Source organism: Elephantulus edwardii, unplaced genomic scaffold (genome assembly GCF_000299155.1).
Source record: "Elephantulus edwardii isolate Elephantulus edwardi_28Jun2011 unplaced genomic scaffold, EleEdw1.0 scaffold00106, whole genome shotgun sequence".
Classification (NCBI taxonomy): Eukaryota; Metazoa; Chordata; class Mammalia; order Macroscelidea; family Macroscelididae; genus Elephantulus; species Elephantulus edwardii.
In genome coordinates this window covers 11188509-11212871 of record NW_006399856.1, presented here as the reverse complement: position 1 = coordinate 11212871, position 24363 = coordinate 11188509, and the positions used below count along the sequence as shown (strand labels likewise).

The window sequence follows — 24363 nt, the reverse complement described above, 5'->3', positions numbered from 1 at the left end:
TTCTCCAGCGGTTCTTTCCACAGATGTAATCGATCTGATTCCTATGCATGCCATCAGATGAACAATAGCAAATTATGTTTACTGGTTGTATAGCTTGTCTTTCAGCCTTAACATAGAGAAATACCACTTGCTTTAACAAAGGAAGTCCAGATTTCAATGGCATCACCTTATCAAGCTTATTTCTTATTCGCATGAGAGTTCACTTTGAGTGCCCTTCCTTACACTAATTATGGCGCATGTAGACTCTGCTATTAGGATACGGAAGGGCTTCTTTATCGGCAGAAGGATAAAGTAAGGAAGAAAAAGGAGTACTCCACAGATTCGTGGGCTCTTCAGTGTCACACATCACTTAAATGCACAGCTCACTGCTGAGAACTGGCCACACGCACAGCCTGGATAGAAGGGGAGTCCTTGCTGACTGACTCACTTTCCCAGCACCAACCGAATTGTAACAGTGACGTCATGCAGTTCTGATGAACTGTTAGTCATCTCTGCCCAGTCTTCCCTTTGGTATAAACCAGAGCCATAACCTATCCTCTATAAAATACAGCAGCGCTTTGAGAAGCAATAAGGCACACCGAGCATTTTACTTGCATGTAGAAGAATCTGTTCACTATTTAAGTGGCTAGCCTTGACATAGTGACTGTGGTGATGGTTTCAAGTATGTCGGAGATGGCGAGGTTGGGTCAGGACAGGGCAAGATTCAAAGCCATTGCTCATAGGTTCACTCTGAGTCATAGTCAACTCGATGGTACATAACAACAAGTGCTAGAACAGAGAAGTTGTTGGTTTCATTATACTTAGAGTCACCTTTGATGCCCAGGGAAGCAATAATCAAGAAATTAGATAACGTTGCTTAGGGCGTATCTCCTGTAAGACACCTTTATAGTGTTAAAAAGCAAAGATGTCATTTTGAGAACTAAGGTACCCTAGAATTTCTTCTAGGTCATGTAACCCTGGTGTGTCCACTTGCTGTACAGAGGTAACTCGTGTTTGCTGTGAAGCCAAATACTGCTACCCATGGTGGACAGTGTTTGGTGAAGCTCCCCAATTAAAATACGTTTGGAAGCAGGAGTGGCATCCACTTCCACAGTAGCTTGCCTCTGGAAAACCCTTTGAACCTGGAGATAGGATGAAAGTTATACAGGAGGTGTCCAGGACCTTCGTTCATAGGGTTGCTATGAGTCGCCTGTGACTTGACGGCACTTAACAACACTAACACCAACAACAGCATAAAGAGAGAGCGAGCAGTTGGCCTAGTGGACAGAAAGCCATGCTCCCAAGCCAAAGGTGGGTGACTCTACTCCATGGCCCTCAGACCTGCCTTTAATTGTTTTTGGTGAAACATTCTTCTAGGTTGTGTAACCCTGGCATGTCCACTTGCTGTATGGAGGTAACTTGTGGTTGCTGTGAAGCTGAATACTGTTATCCATGGTAGACAGTGTTTGGTGAAGCTCCCTGATTAAAACAAGCTTGAAAGCAGGAGTGGCATCCACTTCCACAGTAGCTTGCCTCTGGAAACACTGTGAACCTGGAGAAAGGACTAAAGTTATACAGGAGGTGTCCAGGACTTTTGTTTATAGGGTCGCTATGAGTCACCTGCGACTCGACGGCACTTAACAACAACAAGAAGTTTCCCTAGCCCATGCCTTTATATTTTGAGATCACTTTATGATGTGCAGCCAAACCTGGACAGTGAATAAGGAAGACTAAAGAATTGATGCCTTGAATTGTGGTGTCGGTGAAGAATAGTGAATGTGCCATGAACTGACAAAAGAACCAAGATGTCCTGGGAAAAGTACAGCGAGAGTGTTTTTTAGAAGCGAGGGTATCAAGACTTGCTCATGTACTTTGGATCTGTTACCAGGAAGGATTAGTCCCTGGACGAGAACGTCATGCTTGGTAAAGTAGAGGGCTCAGTGAAAAAGAAGGTGATTATCAGGGTAGATTGATCCAGTGACTCCAGCAGTGGCTAAAGCAGCAGAGTGGTGAAGTGCAGGACTGAGCAGTGTTTTTGTTTGTTGGCTGTAAGATGGTTATAAGTCAGACTGGATGGTGCTGGGTAATAGCCATGATCAAATGAGAGGACTCATTAAATAGATTTAGGGTTAAGTACTCTGATTCTGCCAGCAGGCTGACCCTAGTTTGCATCCTGCCTTAACAGATTAGCTAGGTGATTTAATGAAAGTTATTTCTTAATTTTCCTCAAATAATAATGGCATGTTCCTACCAGTATAACAGTAGTAGTGACCTCATAAAGCTATTGTGAAGATTAAATAAGATCCGATGCCTGCTATATCATAACTCCCAGTAAAAGGTAGTTATAGCAATAAACACTACTAGTTTACTTACTGAATGATGATTTTTTTTAAAAAAAGTTTAAGTCAGTTGCTAGTTTGTGCCCTGTGATAGACATCAGTTAAAAGTAACAGCAGGATTCTCATGCCGGGCCATATTTTCATAGATCCAGGAGGCCACTTTCAGTGTTCAGAATTTACTAACTAGTGTGTAACTTGGGCAAGTCATATAAACTTGGGCATCTTTTACTGTATCATCTTTCCCTTTCTACCTGTCTAAATCATAAATTGCAGAGTGAAGTCATTATGTTGTTTTATCTGACACTATTATGATATATTGTTATATAAAAAGAGATCTTAGTAAATTGAAATCCAGATATCTTGAAGATTGTTCATACTGATGGTGCCAAGTATTAGAAAATATTGCAAGCTCACATGGCATCCTTCAAACCCCACTGCACTCCAGCCCCCAATCAGAATGCATCTACGGTCACAGGGGCCACCTAGATGTAAAAAAGTATGAGAGAAACACAGAAACTGAATTTGAGAACCTTCTCAGAGTAAGATTTTGTTTGTCTTGTAGGCATTTTGTCCCCAACATCACCTTCGGTCACCCTGTGGTAGAAAGCCTTCGAAAGCAGCTAGGCCAGGACCCTTTCTTTGGTAAGTTGATGGTAACGCCATCGGAAGCTGGCTGTGTGACTGAAGGAAGGGAGAGGTGGATGGCTCATCTCTTAGCTTCCAGCTTCATCCTTCTCCTCTTTTCTCTCTCCCTCACACCATCTCATTGAGAGGCGTCCTCTTTTCGCTGCTGACCCTCTGCCTTTTCCGGCATGAGGTCTTTCCCCAGGGGCTGGCCCTTCTTGACGCATCCACAAAGGGTGTGAGATGAAGTTTTGCCATCCTTGCTTCTAAGGAGCACCCTGGTGTACTTTATCCAAGAATCCTTAGTATTTTGTTCCTGGTAGACAGAGACTAATTGTTCTCTTTTAAGCTAGCTGCTCAGAAGCGTTTAAGACCCCTTATGCCAGCCACTTCACTAAGATGCACATCATGAGTTTTAGGAATGATGCTATGCCAAACGATGAGCTGTCCCAGGAGACTGTGATCCTAGGCTTTTAACCTGAGGAAAGGAATCGTGGCAGGTGCTTGGTTATATCTGAGAAGTGTCTGTGTCCCTGTGAACGTCTGTGCCTCTACCCACATTCATGTCCCTATAGATAACTTCCTCACCAACAGTGTTGGCAAAGTATTAAGTATCTCATAAACTGGCAACAGATCTAAGAAGGACACTGAAAGCTCAGAGAAGAAATAAGTGTACACAAGCCACAACTTCATTTTACTCTTAAGACCAGAAGAACTAGATGGGGTCCAGCTAACACCTCAGATCATTTTACCTAGAGTTATAACAGGTGGTCCTGGATAGAAAGGGAGAAAACGATGGCACCCTCCTGAGGGTATGGGATGAAAAACATGGAAGCAGAGTGGCTGGTGGGTTCAAACCATTCAACTTGACAACCACTATCCCAGGGGTCTTTGTATGAATCAGCTCATTTACCCTTTCCTTAATACTGTTTTCATTTTTTATTAGTAAATGATATTTTAATATATAATTGTCCATTTTATAAAACTTAACTTGTTCATTGTGTAGTTCTGTGAATGTGGAGAATTGCATAATCATGCAATCACCATCCTAATCCAGATAACCGAAAATATCCATCACAGTCCCCTACCCCTCATATTCCGCTGTGTCGTCACAGTCTCTCAGCGCCACTTACAGCTCCTCGTAACCACAAATACTTCTCCTGACTCTTATCTTGCCTTTTCCAGATTGCCATATGAATGACTTCTTTCATTTGGCATAAAGAATTTTAGGTGTGTCTGTGCTTCACTAGTTCGTTCATTTTATTTCCTTTTTTTTTAACTGAGTAGTAACCCACTCGGGGGATGGACCACAGTTACCCTGCTGTGGCTTGAAAAGGTGAACGTTTTCATAGTTTCCTGTTCAGTGACTTCTGCATTTTGCTTTGGTGTGACAGCCTTCCTGGGTTCTTTAGCTCCGCTTGTCATTTGAGAGCCATCATCTGAGATTTGCTTTGGGGCAAATCATGCCCTTTTGGTTTTGTATGATTGACTGTTATGAGAACTGCATTCTTTCTGGACATAAATGTTCACTTTATAGGCTTACATGTCCATTGTTTGAAAGATGATCCCCTGAGGTAGGTTCATGTCTAGGGTTGAAGATGTCCAAGGACCACTGTCTTGGGTTCTACCAGCCTCTCAGACCAGCGAGTCTCCGGTCTTTATTATGATTTTGAAGTTTATTATACATTTCCCCCCCTGCTTATTCTCTGTGGATCTCCTACTGTGTATCTAAAATTTCAAGAGTAGAATATAAATGTGAGACTACATCATTCGAGAACTACTTACCTTTTTATAAGCACAATTTGCTGGACCATCAACTCCCTAAGCGTTGTTGAGATTATCCAAGGAGAATTGCTGGAGGTACTTGCTTGCTAGAAATTCATTAGGAATGATGTAATAGTCTAGTAACCCAAGGAATGGGTAAACAGACTATTTTAAATCAAGTTGAATTTTCCTTGTTTATAATAAAATATAAACTTAGAGATTATGAACCAAAATAAGTTAGCTAAAACTGCAAAGAAATATGACATACTAAGTAGTAAAATGTTTTTTAAAAAAAATACCATTTGACCTGTATGGGTGTTTTTGTGTGTGTGTGTGTTTTTGTTTGTTTTTTGGTTTTTTTACTGAGTAGTAGTAGTTATTTTGCTAGCTTAGAAATCTAAAATTTAATCTTGGCTTAATTAGATAAGCGGTATACTACTGTTCCTGATGTTTCCCAAAGCCTTATCATTCTATAATCTTGATTTAGGACTGCAATATTAGAGGGGGTTTTGCTTGTTTTTAAATATAGTTCATTTATGTCAGAAATGTGCTGCTTCTAGCCAAAAAACCTCCCAACTTTTTTACAGCCCCATATGCTTTCTGTGGAAACGTTTGTTTTTTTTTTTTTCTGTAGATATTTTAACTAAAATTTTGTATTCAGGATAAAGGAAGATAAGATCAGTGAGTAAAGCTGTTCACCTAACACATGTTTTGGTTCAGAAAGAGTTTAGATCTGAAATAATTAGAGGCTTGCCTTCAGTGGTGTAATCCAGATATTTTTCCTTTCAGTAATAATTAGATGTGGCTCCTCTTTCAGACATGCACATGATGGTGTCCAGGCCTGAACAGTGGGTGAAGCCAATGGCTGTCGCAGGGGCCAACCAGTATACCTTTCACCTGGAGGCTACTGAGAACCCAGGGGCTTTGATTAAAGACATTCGGGAGAATGGGATGAAGGTGAGATGTCAGGAGTGATGGGACCAATTAATTTTCTTTAAGAGTTTGAAAAGTTGATAGAAGATGTTGTTGTTGTTGATTGCTGTCAAGTTGAGCACGACTCATAGCAACCTCATGAACAAAAGGCCTGAAGCCCTTCCACAGCCATCGCCATTTATCAAAATTCACAGAGTTTCCAGAGGCATGCTGCTTAGGAAATGAGAAGATGGGCAGCCGCTATTCTTAATTCTTCATTGAGGCTAGAGTTGAACTGTCAGGATTTGCTAGATAAGATTTACTTACTCTACCACTGTTTGCTAAAACTTACTGCCTTTTGAAGCATTTTGACAGACTCTGTTGACTTTTTATCTCTAAGGCTATGGTTTGAGTGTTCAGTTCATCTTTTCCTCTGTTTAAGAGTTTTCTTCTCTTGAGAATCGCATGTCAATAAATTACACAGTTAGAATTGTTCATTTGGTGATAAATTTGTCTCTGTTACAGGTTGGTCTTGCCATCAAACCAGGAACGACTGTTGAGTATTTAGCACCATGGGCTAATCAGATAGATATGGCCTTGGTTATGACAGTGGAACCTGGGTTTGGAGGGCAGAAATTCATGGAAGACATGATGCCAAAGGTAAAAAGAAAAAAAGTGTTTGATTCTGGGGAACATTTTGTTAAGACTTAAGTTGTAAAAATTAGAAAATATATTTCATCTATACTGTAAAATTTTCTTTCAAGACTATTAATTCTGAAACCTTTAGATCTCTTGAGAGTTTTCATAAATATTGAGGCTGTTGGTTTGGTTTTGATAAATTGTGTTCTCTGGTAGCCATGGCAGGTTAAATGCCATTTGTCGAATAGAGCATAGGTTGGTTCTAATAAAATTTAATTTCTTTTGGAACATTAAAAAGATTGTGTAGAAGATTATACATGGATGAGTCACAATGTAAACAAATGTATGCAAACCAATAAAAAAGAGGGAAAATAGGGGGGGAAAAGCATGTTTCCCTCAGTAATTATATGATATAAAGTAAAATGTGTGAGACATTTGGAGACATATTTTAGTGACTGTTTTTATCTTTGACTTTTTGTTTATGTGATTGTTTACTCACCCCTTGTGCATGTTCAGGTTCACTGGTTGAGGACCCAGTTCCCGTCGTTGGACATAGAAGTCGACGGTGGAGTAGGTCCCGACACTATCCACAAGTGTGCAGAGGTGAGACTGCGCCTTAGTTGTGCCCAAGGCTGACTCCCTTGTCTCCTAGACCAACACATGCCTCCCTGCATTTCCTAAATTGACTTTTCTTTGTAGAAAAGTATTATTATTCACGTATAGAACTAGGATAAAGAACGGCAAAAAGTCAATATTCTGAAGTCATACAAATTATTACGTAAGAAATCTCAGTAAGACTAAAGAAAGGATTTTTGTTATTATTTTTAAAAAAGGATATGCTACACCTTAGGTCTTTGGAAGATCATTAAGTTTCAGGACCTTGGGTGAGAAATTTTTCCATATAACAAGAAGGGAAAAGGAGAAATATTAAATATTAATGAACCTAATTGACATGTTACTGTGATCGTCTTAGGTGTAGTGGTTGTGCATTTGATAAGCAAAGAACTGACTAGCACCACTTTAGATGAAACTACACCTGATCCTGGATACACCTGTGACCTTGTTCGATGTAGAGATTTGCTTCCAGTTTCTAGGTTACCTTAGTTAGGCTCCTGAACTTCACAGGAAGGAAGACACCAGTTCTCCCAGAGCACTGTGGGTGATTAAAACTCATGTGGCCTGCATTTATTCAGCAGCATAGTCTGTTTGCACTTCCAGGTTCTTGTATAACTGCCACCCTTTTCTGCTTGATGATTCTCAAAAGCTTGGCTGTGATAAATATTTATGGAGGAAGAGCTGGCCAAACAGTGAGCATATATCCTTTTGATCCTTTGTAGAATTGTTTTTTATTAACTTGTGCTTTACTATGCTCCAGTTAAAAGACATACTGAGTGGTAAATCTGTATAGCTCATTTTCCATGAGGAGGAGTCCTCTATGCCACAGAGTGACAGGCTCTCATGGGAGAGATCAACTTCCTTGTTTCTCCTCGTCAGCATCCCCTCTGCCTCCCTGTTCTGGGAATGAATCACCTAACAGATTGGGTTTCCCTTGAGCCTAATTGTAGGATACTCAGACTAAATTTTGACCTATCTCCCTGCCTTTCTCTTTGATTTCGCTTGGACATTTAAAACTGTCTTGAAACATTTTTGAAGCTACATTAAAACTATTCTGCAATGTGTTGAAACATTAGAGACTAAGTAATTTTTCTGACAGCAAAATGAGAAATTGTTTACATTTATGTTGTCATATTTTGTAGATCATTTCACCTTTTAGAGAACTGACGTCGTAAGATTGTCTGAAAATCCTTATACCTGATTTAAGATTTAAAACAGTCATTTTCATTTTCCAGGAGCCGAGGGATATTGATATATATGAGAAAGAACCTAATAGAATGAGCATTAAGATTTTTAAACCGTAAAATAAAACAAAAAAAAGATTTTTAAACCTTGTACCCAAATATGTTAGATTACCAAAAAAGTAATTGTTTAGAGACGCTTAAGAGTAATTTCACACTCTCATTTTTTAGCTTTTTTCCCCGTCCACATTAAAATACTGTATTTGAGTAGGTTCCTTCAGCAGTTTCTATACAGATGGCTTAGTGCTGTTGATGACATTGTTCCCAATGACTGGACATTCTGGCCCAGGCCTGGTTGGTGCGTTCCCCATAATCTAGGGGATTGCTTTGTCCCGTTACCATCTCATCTTAGTTTTAAAATAATTGTTAACCTTCTGTTCTCATATTAGGGGTTTTTCAGAAGGACACAGTATTCATGGGTAATATTCTGGATTGGGGTTTTTGTTTGTTTTATTTTTTAGCTAGTCTGTTATTTAGCTATATAAAGTGACTTCAGGAAGTTTTGGTGCAAGGTATTTCAAGTTTCTTTACAGAAGTAGTCTTGGGAAATTTTCTAGTTTGAGCCAGTCTGATAAGTTTATTAGAATTCTGTTCCATGTTTTTGTTCCATTGCATCAGTGTCCGTCTGTTGTGGCATGAGCAGAATGATCATAGAGGTGGTTGACGAACTCTTCTTAGTTCTGGTCTTGGTTAACAAAGCCATGGTTAATATAAACCGTCCCATAGATTAGTTACTTTGAATCTTGGATTTCTTTCTGTGTGACTCTGTATGAGTAGAAACCAGTAGTTGTATCTTAGGTGACTGCTCACAAGCTCTTAAGATCTCAGATACTACTTCCCAGGCGAGGTTAAGATGTAGATCTTAAAGTTTTGCCAGCTGTCTTATGTGCCAGTTAACTGAGTTGCCTTGACAAGACTGGTCACTAAGCCCTCAAACTCAGAAGGCCAGTGCTACAAGGCATTAGGTTATGTCCGGGGGATCTCTTACTATGCTCCTTGTGTTCGCCATTATACGCAAATGTAGATATACACACATGCCCAAACATGCACCCACTCATACATACACACCACATGCCCCATGGCATAATTACGTATACGGTTAACTGAAATGGTGGCAGTTTGAATACACCAGTTGCTCCAGGGGGAATGGGCATTCTCCTCTCATGAAGGTTCCCAGCTCTGGAAGCCCTGGAACCTCGCTGTGAGTCCGAATTGACTTGATGGCAGTGAGTTGGGTTTTTTATGAGATTCCTGTACACTGACCTATATATAGATTCATTGACATGGATCTCTTTTTATCGCTGCTGTTGCCGATGGTTTAGGTGTTTTGCTCACCTCAAGGTGGCTTCTGTGTGATTACAACAAGGTAGATGGGCAGACGACGAAGTGGACACTCCAGCCCAGGGATTGTGTGGTAGGTTCTTCTGTGTCTTCCTTGAGGCATAACCTGTGTTTACTTCTTCCAGGCAGGAGCTAACATGATTGTGTCTGGCAGTGCCATTATGAGGAGTGAAGACCCCAGATCCGTTATCAACTTGTTAAGAAATGTTTGCTCAGAAGCTGCTCAGAAACGTTCTCTTGATCGATGAAATCTCAAGCAGCCCAGTGTTTTCTGCTCTTGAAATCTCCTTTTTACTGGAAAACAAGAATATTGACTACCAAATCATATCACAGTTTAGGAAGTAAGGCTTCTCTGATCAATTATTCAGTCATTCCAGTAACTAAATTTTATAGTGAAGAATGTTCTGAGAATTGAAATGAAATTGGTATATATATTACATTTTCATTTCTAGTGATGGAATTTAAAGATTGGTTTGGTGAATACTTTGTTTTGTACTGGGAGACTTGATTTTTATAAAGAGTAAAACTATGACTGTATTAAAGTTAGAAAACAAATTATGTGTCTTAATGCTAAAGAAGGCATATTAGCTTCTATGAGAAAAAGACTTTTTTTCTGTATTTCTAACAAGAATTTTCTGTTGTTTCTCATCTGTTTTGCAAAAAAGTCATGTTTTTCCTGTTTCATATTAATTTGTGATTTGTGCATATATGCTTGATAATGACTTATATGGGAGTTATGAAAATTCCAAGCTTGGGTGAGATCCAAAGGCATCCAGAATACCTGTTGTATCAGAAATCCTATTTTTCACTTTTCACAATACATTTGATGCATAAAAACTATAAAAAATAATGTATGAGTCCAAGGGCTTTTAGGTGGTCTGTGCTCTGTTCTGAAATGTCAGCATAAATGTACTCTCTCAGCTCTGCTGGAAGAGCAGGTTATTAAATTTTTTGTCTTAATTCCGCCATTCTTAAGGACATGAAATTATACTCTTGCTTTTCTGAATGGAAGGGAAAAGTAAAGCCTATATAAATTACAAAGTAATTAAATCTCCAAATCACTTCTATGATAGGATAAGGTTTTTCCCTGATTTGAAAAGAAAGAGAAAAACAACACCTGAAGTTCAGCAAAAGACTGGTACACTGGACAAGATCCAATAAGGAAAGGTTTTCCTGGTCTGTACTGTTTTTATAAATGGAGCCCTTAAGAGATAGGCTGGGCAGAGGAAGCTTCTTAACATTGGTTCTATTGGTTTATTTTCAGTTTAGTGTTACCCTGTAGCAGACCCAGATAGCTTAGAATATTCCAGAACTTTAGCTGTTGACCTGAAGAATATATATTTTTCCATGTGGGGTTAAGTGAGCTAAGAAATTACTTCAAGTACTGATTTAGTCCATAAACTAAGTTTGTTATCCGTGCTCCAGGTGATACTTAAATGATGTATATCAGCCACTTGGTTCCTACAGACATTCTTGCTGTATAAAATATATGCAAGAAATAAGATGACCAATGTCATTAAAGTTCTTTAAGTTACTATACATTCTGAAGGAAAAATGGTTTGAAAAATAACAATGTTAATACTTCAGTATTAACTAGATAGATCTTGTTTTTTCCTAACACTTAGATAAATTCTTGTTACCTAATACTTGTTTTTATTTTGACTTAGGAAAGGGTGGTGCTTTGAACAGGTAGTGTTTAAGCAAATCAAACAACACAAAGTATATAGAAATAACTTTTAATTAAAAAACTTACGTAGAAGATTATATTGTCAGACATGACAGAAGAGTTGAGTTTGCCTGGACAACTTGGGTTTGCCTGGCTTTCGTTTTCTTCTTTAAAAATAAAGGTACAACGAAACTATATGCAGAAGTTTGTCAGTATTGAAATATTTTTTTTCCCTTTAAGGGACCAGTATAATTTCTAATCCCTACCAAAAGTTTAGTGTCAAATCACATTATAGATACCAGCTGATAAGGATTGTCAGTTATACAGGTATACAACTCAAATAACTTTTTTTTTAAAACAGAAGAATAAAGGATTCGTAGAAATTGTCCTCAACTATCACATAGAAATAATGGTATAATAGTTTATAAAAGATTTTCTCTAATATATACTCCTCAGTATCTCATATTAAAGTATCATCCTTTGTAAATGTTTTAAGTCTAGCTCTAGGTTGAAAGTAGGAGTAGATGGTATCTGAGTTGCTGTGGCACAGAATGACCAAATTGCTTGAGATACTGGTATTTTTCTTTTATGCTTATATGACTTTCCTATTTGTTGTTCATTTCTTCTTTTCATGAGCTACATCACAGTTCTGAGGGCACAGTGAAAAGCAAAATAAAATAAGTATAACTCAAAATTGGGTTTTCGAAGATGTGACAGTTTTTAAACTGCATCAGTATTTAACTGTTTAACCTGTCTTAAATATTAGGAGTGAACAGGAAAGATCCTGTGGTTAGTCCAAAAGAAATCATCAATATCAAATAGATGAGCATCTGGCATAGGAATTTCCATAAATAACAATGTCTACTTTTGGTTAAACTGTTTAAACAAACCAACTTCCCTCTGCACAGGCAAAATTTTTAGATTCTAGTGGAAACGTATGCTTCCTTACATATAAAGTAGCTTATATTTCATGGGGTAATTCATTCATGCATTTTTCAAGTCTGAGTTATTGCCAGTGTTTTTCCTTTTAAATGTGAGTATGTATGTGTATACAGAATATATACACATGTATCTGTTTTAATGTGTTTTCAGAGATTATTTGAATCAGTTACCGTGAATATAGAAAAAAAGATTTGACTCATAGGTGTGTGTGTGTGTGTGTGCGCGCGCATAATCTTGAAAATTATTTACCCAGTAATGTAATCTGACATCAAATTCCAGCAGTCAGTTTCTTGGTGCTAGTGATTTGCATGCTAAATGCAAATGACTATCACTTGTCTAGAGGTGGAAGGCTAGATACTCCTGTGTTTCAAGGAGGGATAAGAGACTTGTCTTGCTTGTTTCATAAAGAGCAAAAATAATAATACTACATGCAGTACATGCTCTTATTCTGGAACTGTGACTGAGAGGCATGGGGGGGAGTTGAAAACAGGATGTTCCCCCACCCCCCACTCCTGGGTTTCCCTCCAGTTATGTTTCATCATTTTCTTAAGCAACCTCTTTCCTGTCACCTGTTTTTTTTCACATTAGTAAGTCCTAAGCCAAAGATTCTGTAGTCTTCTGTTTGGTCTCCTGATGGCTTTTGTGGATGCTGGCCCTTCTCTGGTGCACTGGTACAGAAGACACCACCCTGGGGAGTAGGGCTTAACCTTTCAGTCTCCTTACTTTTTCCATTGTGACAAGATAAAGCTGCTGTGTCTTCTTCCTTCAGTGGGAATGCCCTTCGTTCCCACCAGAGGCACTAAAAAGAAAAATACTTAATGTCTTTACTGTTAAATTCACTCATTACAGTAATTCATACATCTTCATTTTGGAATAAGTCATTCTATTATTTAGCACATATTGTATACGTTTATTGATCTAAGTATTGAGCAACTCAAAATGGAATGTACTGAAAATAGTTTCGCAAACTTTGGGAATTATTTTTTCATTTGGTTAGAGGCACTGGTCTGTTCTGTTGTGTTTTCTTGGTTTGGTATTTTTTTCCAGCCTACAAGCATTTGGAAAAACCCCTAAATAGTCTATTAAAATTTGGTCTTCTGCTTGCATTTCAGATCTCCATTTGTATCCCACGAGATCCCTAATCACAGCTCATGCCCTAAGCTTTCTGCAACTATCAATTTTGTCTTCACCCTGCCCATTCTAGACATGGGTTGTTTTTTTATTTCCCAAGACTCAACTATGATGAAAATTTATGAATTAACACTCCTCAAAATTAGAACTAGATCTAGGGGATAGACTTGTAAGGAGGAAGAAGAAAAACAGCTAACATTTATTTTGATTCTGATTTCTCATCCCCTAATAATTGAGTCAATAGATAGACGTTTTTGTTGACAAGTCACACAAACACGATGTGTATCGATTTAGTGGTGGAACTAGAATATATGACTGTACAGATCTTTATTCTTAGCCAGCATTCTATCCTGGAATGTCTTAACTGACTGTGGAATGATGGGTCCTTAATTTCCAAGAAGCAATTTCTAGAGCAAATCAGAAGCAAAACAAAGGTTAAAGGTTCAAGAAGTCGTTGAAATATTCATATGCTTACCTTGCTTTCTTGATTTTCATTTAACGGAGGGGAGCCTTGTGCGCAAGGATCCTGAGTTTCTGAAGGCGGCTCCGGGGGACTTTGTGCCACACAGCGCTGACCACCGCTGCAATCAGAGTATTCTTTCCAGAGCAAGTCCTGTCCTTCAGCATTTTTACTGAAAGCTCTAACAACAACAACAACAACAAAAGCAAGATTACTTCTTTCAGGAAGACCTAACATTTTATGAACCCAAGTCAAGTTTGGGTAACTTGTATTCCTTCCCAAAATAATTGAAAAATTCACTTGCTGATTTTTCTGATGCAATGATTTTCGTACTGCAAAGGTTTCTACATAACCTTTTAAAACTGTCAAATTACAATAGTGATAGAGGATGCTTTTTTATTTGCTTCTGTTTTTATAAGAAAGGGGCCTAACCTCCACAGTCTTTCAGACTGCTCATGATATTTTGAGAGTAATGCAATCTCACCCATAAGGATTACTCAATGCATGTTTTTTTTTACACATCTAGAAAGTTGTATTTCAGGAGTATGGAGAAAGATGAGAAATCTTGTATATGTTGCTTAAGATGACCTTTGAAATAGTGGATCCACATAGCAAACTTGGATAGTGTGGTAACTGAACAGTTTCAGTGACAGTGATGACATAAGACATTTCCCTTAACTAAGTGACTACCAGACTTTATAGAATTTTGCTTGTTAGGCTTGATTATGTTAAAACTAATGAGATATAAAACGCCTGTCTCTATCTTTTTAAAAATTATCATTTCAAAGATCAATAATTCCAAGTATGTAATCATAAATTGTGACCTTATGACTTATTCTCCTTTTCCCTAGCCTCCTTGGGTTTTTCAAGATATTTTTAGGCTATATGTTTTTTAGACTGGACAAGTTTCTTGATGAAAATAATGTACAAAATACATTTTTTATGTATTTATATTAAACCAGATTATCCCTGAGGTTGACAGACAGACAGGTAAAACAGACAGAAATTCATTTTATCACTATGCATTTAGCTTGAGTACATTTTCTGTGTAAACTCAGTGCGTGCACTGTTCCTCTTAGTGGAGAAGCGGCTGCTGGCTTACATCATTATGGCCCCCTTATTTTTAGTGGCCTTCCTCAGAAGTCATGCAGAATCTGCATCACCTGCACAGATGCCATGGGTACACGCAGAAGTCTCCAGCACTGACCTGCTGCTCCTCCTGTGCCACTTGCTTTGCTCCCATAGTGACCACCTCGCTTGTTCTCTCTCTTCGTATGCTTTATGCCTTAGGGAGAAGACTTCATCAGAAAGATCTTCTATCTAGAATCAAAAAGAAAACTTGGACTGTTGCTTTTACTAGGAAGATGAGCAATGAGATTCAATTATAAACAATTGCTTATCATGGAACATTAGAAAGAAAGCTTTCAAATAATTGTGCTCTAAGCCAGGGGACACCTGATAGCTTTGGGATGAGTGTCAATTCCTAAAAAGAGAGGACTGAAATGGAATACAAAAATCTTTCCTCTTGGGTTATACGTGGAAGTGTGCATAGACTATACTGTGCCGCATTTGCCACCGCTTCCTTAAAGCGTCCCTGCTGCTTTATTCCTCTGCTGAGTTTCTGATTGCTCTTTATAGACTGCACACTGCAGGAATATATGTTAAAGAAAAGTACAAAGAAAATACATGGGGCTCTTATTACTTACCTGGTATTCTAACCTCAAAGCCTTTGATTATAGTGTTTAAGAATTTGCACTTTTCAACAAGAGGCATTCTGAATTAGTTATGAGCGGGGGCATTAAAAAGAATACTGAAGTTAGGACAAGGTGACCATAGAGCAGCGTCTCCGGCCACATGGACACTTTGGAATTTGTTTGGTCATCAAGTATTTTCCCCCCTATAACTGAAAGGTAACTTACCTCTTCACCTAAGCTGTCATCCAGAGGTTGAAGGACAACCAATCTCCAGCTGTTGAAGATACAAACCAATTGCAAATTGCTTTTAGTAATCTACATTTTCTATTTAGCAATTCTCCAAGCATAGCTAACAACAGGCATGTTTATTTTTCTTAGAACTTCCAAAAATTTAAATAGTTGTATTTTAAAAAGAATTATTTTTAAAGGAAGAAAAGCTTATCTAAGGAGAATTGGCACAGGAAAAGATAAGGCTTTATTTTTGACCTAACAATGAAAAGTTTCTTAATGTGTAGTTGCATTTTGTTTTAAATGAACCTGTTTTTACTTAAGTCAGTGGTATGCTGGTAAACTGGCTTAGAAAGGGGGGGAAAAGGGAAGGAAAAGCCTTGATTTATAGCCTCTTTATAAGTGGTACAGCAGTTATTTGTCGTTTCAGTTGTTACTGAAGTAACTTGGAGTTGCTGTGACGCTGAACACTGTTCCATAGTTGTGTCAAACACCATAATGGTTACCCATCGTGGACAGTGTTTGGAGAAGCTTCCAGGTTGATTCAGGTTTGGAAGCAGGAGTGACATACACTTCCTAAACCAGATGCCTCTGGAAACTCTGAACATTAGAGAAATGATGTTAATTACAGAACAGTGTTCAAGTCTTTTTGTTTATAGGGTTGCTACGAGTTGTATTTGACTTGACGGTACTTAACCACTGCTGAGACCAGTATTGTTACATATTGGAGAAATACATCTTCTAATTTGTACATCATCTTTGTAAATTCGCTGGTTTGCTGTGATGCTGAACCTTTTGCCATTGGGATATCAAATGCCATCATGGTTTCCCAATGTGGACAGTGTTTGGTGGAGTTCCCACTTGTAAAACAGTTTTGGAAGCAGGAGTGCATGCCTATAGAAACTCTTAGGAACTTACTTGGAGAAACAATGATAGTTATAAAAAGGCATTAGGGTTTTTGTTCATAGAGTTGCTATGAGTGGTGCTCAACTCAACAGCAATCAACCATCAGTTTCTTTGGTGTAAAGGTGCCCGCCATAGTCTTTGTTGATCTACAGTGAACAGCTGGCTTAAAGAAGTCCTCTTTATTAACAACCAGCTCTGCCTAGACCCAACTGCAGCATATCACAATACCATGAAAAACTATGCTGCTATCGAACATCAGAACTAAAATGTCCTTACGTAGCCCAAATCAGCAGATTCTTTGGAGGATCCCTCACAGTACTAAATAAAGTATGGAGAACTCTCTTGGTACTGCATAATTAACTAACAGAAATGGGAAGGTCTGTTCTCCAGCCCTTCTTTCTCTGTTTCTTCATAGTTCCAGATACGTATTCTTAAGAAGTTCAATGATGTTAAAAAAATGTAACTCTGGGCAAGACGGGGCAGGCACCTGGTAGTCTGGTTCTAACTCTTTAGCTTTCTCTCTTCCTGTCACTATTCGCAAAAGCTCAATCTCTGGCCAAGCCTTAATTTATGTACAAGTCACTTTGTCTTTGTTCTAGTTTTCTCTATGTAAATACCCTTCTTTGCCTTCCCAGATTTTCCTGATCTCACCCATTCTTTTGAACTCATTTTCTATTAATGTGATTACTGTCAACTTTGCAACACACCAAAATATTTGTACAGAAAGAATACCCTAAAGAGTATCTTTTAATTCTTTTTTGCAACCCTGCATCTTTAAGGGCAAAGATTTTCTGTTGTCACAGCTATTTACATTCCTGAGTTAATTTTAATATCATACACATAGTATTTACTTCAATATCTCTGAATGAAAATGTTAAAGAGTGCAAATTTATCAGCCAGGGAGCTCTTGTGGCCTGGTGGTAAGGAGCTGTGATGTCAACCCAGAAGCATGCAGTTCTAATCTACCAGCTGCCACAAGGGAGAAAGAGGGACAGTGTCCTCCCGTGTGATTTACTGCCTCTGAAAAGCTGCAGAAGGATCAACTATGTGTTGGTTCGGACTCAGTGGCACACAACATCAGCCAGTCTAATCTATGAATTAACAGTTCTTAACAAAAACTGAAATGTACAGTTATGCTTGACATTGTATGACCCTGTTCTTTTTCAGCATGAGTAGCGTAAGGGGTATTTTCACCATTGCCCGCCTTCCATAGTTACACAAGTGGGAAAGAAAAGGGGGACATCCTCTTTTTACTGTAAATTAAAAGCAGGGGAAAAAAAGATGTAAGTATACATACCTTGGGGTAAGTATTTCTTTGTATTGGAGTTTCTCCAACTTAGCTGGGGCCACTAATGACATGGGAATCACAATGTTATCTATGTCATAAGAGCTCTCACTTCTCAGTCTCCGTCTTGTAGTGTTCTATAAAACAGGACCACAGAGTTTTAAGAGAGGAGCATCTGTAGTTACCTATGATGATACTCTTTCATGAGTTATATATGTAAAGACTTTATAAACCTGGCTATAGACTGTTAGACAAGAGAGCCTATCAATCTTAAGTAAGCTAAAAGTCTCCTTTGATAAGTATAGAATGTATATTTGTGCATACATTCAAGTCTATTTTTAGACCATAAGAAAAGTAAACACCTTAAAATTCTGTATAAAAATTAAAGCACCCTCAATGTCAATAAAGTGACCATTTTAAAAACTTTATTAGGAAAGGCGAGGAAGTAGGAAGACAGGTCAGAATTTTATTTAGGCTGTCCTAGCTTCTACAGCTAGAGAAGCTAGAGAACAGACTACGTATGGTAAGAAAAGAGTGAAATTATTAATCAAGAAATACTGTAGAACTATTTGTTTTCTAGTTAAAAAGAAAATTTAAAAAACAGGAGATTCATGATTTTGTATTTATATAATTTAAAATGTGCTAATACATGTTCTATTTAAGAAGGATTATTGTACGTTAGAAAAACTAAGCTGCTTTTTAAAAATTGGCTTATTAAAGTTAAAAAATTTAAGAGCTAAACATATAGAAAAAAATAACGTACTTGTGAAGATGAATTCTGGGTTCTTGGTATAATGTTGACATTGCTCACAGCAGTAAAGCTGCCATGGGATCCTGATTCTGTGCGTTGAAACTCAAATTCTTCAAATCTGGCTCTCTCTGCTGCCATGGAAAAGAACCATTCAGAATATAACATGTAAGTTTTGATTGATATAATGTCATTACAGTGATTTTCCTAATACAAGTGACACAAAATTCCTTCTCTTTTATTTAAATAAATGTATCAAGAAAAGAAACCACCTAAACCATAATCCAACTGTGATTACACTTTATTTTCTTAACTCTTCTCTCATATTATCCCCTAGTTTTGAATTTTTGTTCTTTGGGAATTTTCTTAAATTTTGATCCCCTCCCCTTAATTATCCACTTAATTTTATATATTATTGCTGAGTACCATCCAATCAGAACCAATCTATAGCTGACCCTCCAGGGGTTTTCAGAGGCAGTTAATTGCATGGGAGGAGATTGCCCATCTTTCTCCTGTGGGGTAGCTAGCTGGTGGATTCGAATTACATGCCTTTGGGATTGCAGTGCAGTTCCTTAACACTAGGCCACCAAAGCGCCCTATATATAATTCTATATAGTATGTTAATTTAGATCTAACGTCTCAGTTCAGTTACCTTGTGTTAAGGGCCATCGAGTCAGCTGTAGCCATGGCAACTGTAGGAATAACAGATATGAACCTTGCCCTGTCCTGCGCCAGCCTCACCATGTCTGACCCTCCACCTTTCCCAGTGTGTCTGTTTCACAATACTTCTGATTTGGAGATTAATTAGGGGAGGGAAGGGGCACTAAAGCATAAGGAGACTGCTGGACACGAGGGGCGAGGTGATAATTCTGTAAGCGATTACATAGTGGTTATCAAGTCGTAACTAAGTCTGCTATGGAGGAATTTCTATGGAGAGTAGAGATAGATGTGTTGGCCATGGTGTAACTGCAGGTTAGTATATAATACACATAGTATTTTCTCATATATGATTGATACTACACCTGGGAAATTTTTGAGTAATTTATCATTCACTGGAATAATGATTATATAATTTGCTATCCAAGGTAGGTCTTGCCATTTTCCTTTTTTTTTTTTTTCTTCATTGTTCATAATTATTAGGGCAGTTGCCTTTCCCAGATACCCACAACAACCCCCACTGGGAGTTTAGAACATATCCCTGAATTCCATCCATGTTGACGGCTGGCAAAAGATGACAGTCCAGTGAGGCACCAGTGTACACACTTGCTTTTTAACCTACCTACTGCTGTTTCACTCAAATGTCTTTTCTTTCTTCCCTGGAACAGCTGTGCAGGAGATTCTGACCTTACTTGAGGTTTACATGTAGGTGAATATCCATTTCTCCATTGATTCAGAGAAGTACAATGGACTAAAACAAATGAAATAGGAACTTTTAGTTCCATAACAGATCATGAAAATGTTAATCTATTTTACTTATTGGAACACAGAACTTTAAGGTGGGTGATCAACATTAATGAAATAAACTATCAAGGTGTGAAAATTCGCATAGAACAGGATTCCTTAAAAACCACCTCAGGGAGTCCATGCTTTTCCTTACATCTGTACTATTTGAAGGAGATGGAAAGATGAGGTGATCTGTTCTCAAAATCTTCTGAATTACTAAACTTCATAAGGTTAGGGATGGTTGGGATCTGTAAATGTTGGCTAAGTGTGATGTGAATCTATAGCTTCTGTTGTTACCCTTAAATCTGGAAGGAATTCAGAACAAAGTGAGCTGCTCCAGGGTCACAGCGAGACTGGGACTCTGAAAGTAAGGACCAGATTGCATTCACCTGTTACAGTGCCTTGCACCATCTGTTCATCTTTTTAAAAGAGTGAATTTCACATGACTTTTAAGTCACGTAACCTCTTGATGCCTCTGTTGCCTCAAGTGTAAATGGGATTGTGTTAGTGAAAACTCTTGTGAACATCCAGTATCTAAAATAGTAAATATTACGTGAATGCTATTGTCTGTCTGAACCTCTTATGTCCATAATTGTATTAATAGCCAAATTGGCTTCTTTTTGAAGGATAAGCAGATGTGGAAAGAAATAGGAAATGAAGTGCACAGGCTGAAGGGCCAACTTCCAACATCACTAAAATAGAGAATAGCCTACCAACAGTGCCTACGATTCTAGTTTAACAAATCAACCTAAGAATGATAGACGAGATTTATGTAGATTTACATATAGCCATATACATTCACATCTATACATTAGAAAAGGAAATGGTGAGTAAACATTTCTGAACAATCTTAAAAGACTCAAACATTTGAATTTTAACTGAAGAGGAAACCCAGAGCAAAAGCACATGGATAAGGACTGCCACAAAATGATCTGCACCAAAGTTACCCTCCTCCTGGCGAGATGGAAATGGAGCAGGGCAGATAGAGTGGATAGGGTGACTGCACTACAGTCATACCACTTGTGGTTGTCTGAGTAAGTAGCATAATCTGAGAGGTTTAAGGCCCAGGAATAGACAGGCTGTAGAAAGAGGCCAATCCTCAAGGTGCCCTAACTTGAAACATGTTCAGCTTATCCCTAATTTCCTCACGATAAAAGTGTGGTGTTCAGACTTCCTTGATTTTCCCATTAAGAGGATCCTGTACATACATGTGGCGGTCTTAACAGGGTATAATAGTTTTAAAGATGAACACAAAATTCCAAAAATTTGAGGAATACCAGTAATACAGAACAAGGTAGAAACAACAAATGCAAGAACAATCTGAAGGAAGTTATTGGAACATTCATAGAGAATTCCGATTAGTATTATCAACAAAAAGATTTCTTTAGAAAGATCTCAAAAAAATGGAAAATTACTGAGAATGTAAAAAATGATTTGGCTCAGTATTAGAATGAAAAAGTTCACAATCCAGAGCAATAAAGACACAAAAAACTTAAGTGGGCTGCAAACCAAAGTCAATTCATGGGAGAGTACAGAATGAAGTTGGAGAGTAATACATGAGAAAAAGATGAGTTTTGTGCAGTTAACCCTCAGATTTCACAGAACTCGTCTGTTAAACACGGCAAATGGAAAAAAGTCATCTGCATGTGAAAGATGAAATAATGTAAAAGCTAACAGGATAAAAAAAAATACTTCAAAGAAATGACAAATCAAGTGGACATACATTGGATGCAAAAAACAGCGACTTTAAAGACTTAAATAAGATGTGGAAAGAATAATTTTAAGGTTGTCCTCAAGATTTCTCACCAGCCTAAAAAGGATGTTAAGTAAGAAGTAAAAGATGTTAAGTAAGATGGCAGGAGCAAATGAAATCCTAAAAAGGATAATTAAAAACATATGACTGAGACAAAACATTTTACTAAATATTTTAAAGCAAATCCTGCAATATTTATTCCTTGTTTTTGAAAAGCAGTTCATTACCATTCTTATTTTTAGGGGCACATCAATGGAAATCTTAAGTAGTTTTCCATTGCATTTTAGTAAGTTATTGCACATCATTTTTCTTTTTTTTTATTTTTTTTCTTCATTTTTCTTCTTATTCACTGGTCTCGTAGAAGGTTGCAAAGAACCCTTCTAACAGTAGGAAATACATGAAATCTCATAATCCAACTTACAGGCATTCCTTTCAGCTGGTGGTAATAGCCCTCCTGGTATTACTGTTCTTTCTTTCCCAAATCCTCTCCTGGATTCCACCCAAAAACACTGCACTTAGACTGCTCCTCTTCTCTCTCCCAAAACCACCTTGTATGTTTTATCCCCTTGACATTGAGTTAATTCCAACTTAATGGTCCCCCATTTGGGTTTCCAAGGCCATAAATCTTGACTCAGACCATGGTATTTTCAGTTACTAGCTATGCATCTGAAAGCTGGACAATGAATAAGGATGACAGAAGAACTGATGCTTTGGGTTGTGCTGTTGCAGAAGAGCACTGAATTTCCCGTGGACTGCCAAAGGAAAAATAGATATGTCTTGGGGAAATGGCAGCCAGAACACTCCTGGAAGGCAAGGATGGTGAAGCTTTGTCTCTCATACTTTGGGCTTGTTGCTAGGTGAGGCTATTTTTTGGAAAGGGACATCATGATTGGGAAGGTGGAGAGTCAGTGAGAGAGGAGACCCTCAGCAGAATGTATTGACTTCAGCAATGGGCACTAGCCTCAAGTGTGTCAGCGATGAGAATGACACAGGATAGGGCAGAGTGCAGATCTGTTCTGTAGGTTTCCCAGGAGTCCTACTGGAAACTTGATGAGCCTAACAATAATTTTATGGGAGGAGACTGCTTCTCTTTGTCCCTTAGTTTGCAGATTTGAATTTCTGACCTTTGGATTAACAGCCCCAATATATTATAAACTAATTTAGTGCATACCAGCATGTCATATATTCTGCTTTCCTTTCATTCAGTATTACCAGGGAGACAGTCTTTATGTCAGGCACTTTGCTATAACTGGGGAATAAATGTGAGCCAAACCTAGGCCGTGCCTTTTATATCATTTACAGGCATTATTCAGAAGAAGAAATTTATCACTGAGAACATGTACTTTAAGGATCGCATGTAGTAAGAGGACATTTAGTGGCATAGTGGGCTAGGTGTTGCAATATGGACTGAAAGGTAAGTAGTTTGGATCCAAGAGGGAGGAAGAAGAGCAGCCTCTTCCCCTAAAGATGGGAACCCAATGGAAGAGTCTCCCCAGGGAGAGTGAGAATTTGAAAGGTGAACAGAAGTAGCTGGTGACAAAAGGAAGAAAGAATTCTATGTGGGAACAGCATGTACATCGCCGTGGGTGGTCTACTAAGCTTTAGGAAAGGCCTTCGCTGGGGGAGTAATGGATTTGAAAGGTGAACAGAAATAGCTGGTGAGAGGAAGAAAGAATTCTAAGAATTGGGAATAGGACCTCGAGGGCCCATGTCAGGGGGACTTTGGAAATGGAATTGCAGCTTTGTTGTGGAGGAACTAAGGAATGTGGTGAAGAACCCTGTTTCAGACAAGAGCCAGCCAGCTTAAGCATGTGGGATGAGGAGGACCCTGTGTTAACAATATTACTTCCTCAAGAAAGAGGAAAGTGATAGCGCTAAGAAGCAAAGAAACATTTACATTTTGGAAAGTTCACTCTGGCTAAAGTGACTGGAGGACCAGTAGAGGTAAGAGATCATTCGGTTGGATTATGAGAGTAGTACAAAAGCAGCTAAGAAGTGAGAGTACATTCACATCACATTCACAATCTGGTGACGATTTAGACAGTGGGTGCAGCCAGAGCCCAGGTTTCTGTTTCTGGTGGGGTGCTGCTGCTGCTGCTGTGTCATCTATGCGTTAGAACTCGCCATCATTCACAACCTTGACTCTGGGTGAGTACGCCGCTAACTGCCATCTGGTTGGCCTGACTCGTGACTATGGCACAAGGCTGTTTATTCTTTAATACAATACACTTTGACTTTTTCCTGTTTCCTTGTTGCTAAAGTCAGCAATACTATCATTAATCTAATGGATAGTGCAGGATTAAGCCAAGAAATGTTGGCAAGGCCGAGAAAAATACTGTATTTACTAATTATCCTCATACAATTTAACTTTCAGGAATTCTGACCTATTTGATATATCACACACAGAGTTTTGTGTGGACTTGTTTAAAATCTGACTGCTCAATGTATGTCAGGAACATCTGAATCACCTGGGAGACCTTACTGTTGTTGTTGTTATGTGCCGTCGAGTCGCCTGCGACTCATAGCGACCCTATGTACAACAGCCCTAAACTCCACTCTGTCCTGTGCCAATCACACTGTCTCTGACACTCCCATCCCAATTATCCCAGTCACTGAATCAATCCACCTCATAGAGGGCCTTCCTCTCCTGCGC

The 24363-nt window shown here is 38.5% G+C and overlaps 2 protein-coding genes across 3 annotated transcripts in view; one reads left to right on the top strand and one right to left on the bottom strand.

Moving 5' to 3' along the window:
• RPE (ribulose-5-phosphate-3-epimerase) overlaps nt 1-10156 on the top strand; it is a 19849-nt gene extending 9693 nt beyond the window's left edge. Inside the window, exons 2-6 of one of the 2 annotated variants that reach the window (XM_006891934.1) lie at nt 2881-2960; nt 5524-5663; nt 6144-6278; nt 6774-6860; nt 9580-10156. In XM_006891934.1, the coding sequence (XP_006891996.1) occupies nt 2881-2960; nt 5524-5663; nt 6144-6278; nt 6774-6860; nt 9580-9702 (565 nt within the window). In that variant the 3' untranslated portion in view covers nt 9703-10156. The remainder of the gene's footprint in view (nt 1-2880; nt 2961-5523; nt 5664-6143; nt 6279-6773; nt 6861-9579) is intronic. The other variant, XM_006891935.1, reaches the window with a different exon arrangement.
• Nucleotides 10157-12627: 2471 nt separating this feature from the next.
• KANSL1L (KAT8 regulatory NSL complex subunit 1-like) overlaps nt 12628-24363 on the bottom strand; it is an 89411-nt gene continuing 77675 nt past the window's right edge. Inside the window, exons 8-14 of the mRNA XM_006891933.1 lie at nt 19794-19922; nt 18530-18648; nt 17779-17903; nt 15573-15621; nt 14861-14973; nt 13669-13834; nt 12628-12861 (exon numbers count right to left, since the gene is read on the bottom strand). Of these exons, the coding sequence (XP_006891995.1) occupies nt 12628-12861; nt 13669-13834; nt 14861-14973; nt 15573-15621; nt 17779-17903; nt 18530-18648; nt 19794-19922 (935 nt within the window). The remainder of the gene's footprint in view (nt 12862-13668; nt 13835-14860; nt 14974-15572; nt 15622-17778; nt 17904-18529; nt 18649-19793; nt 19923-24363) is intronic.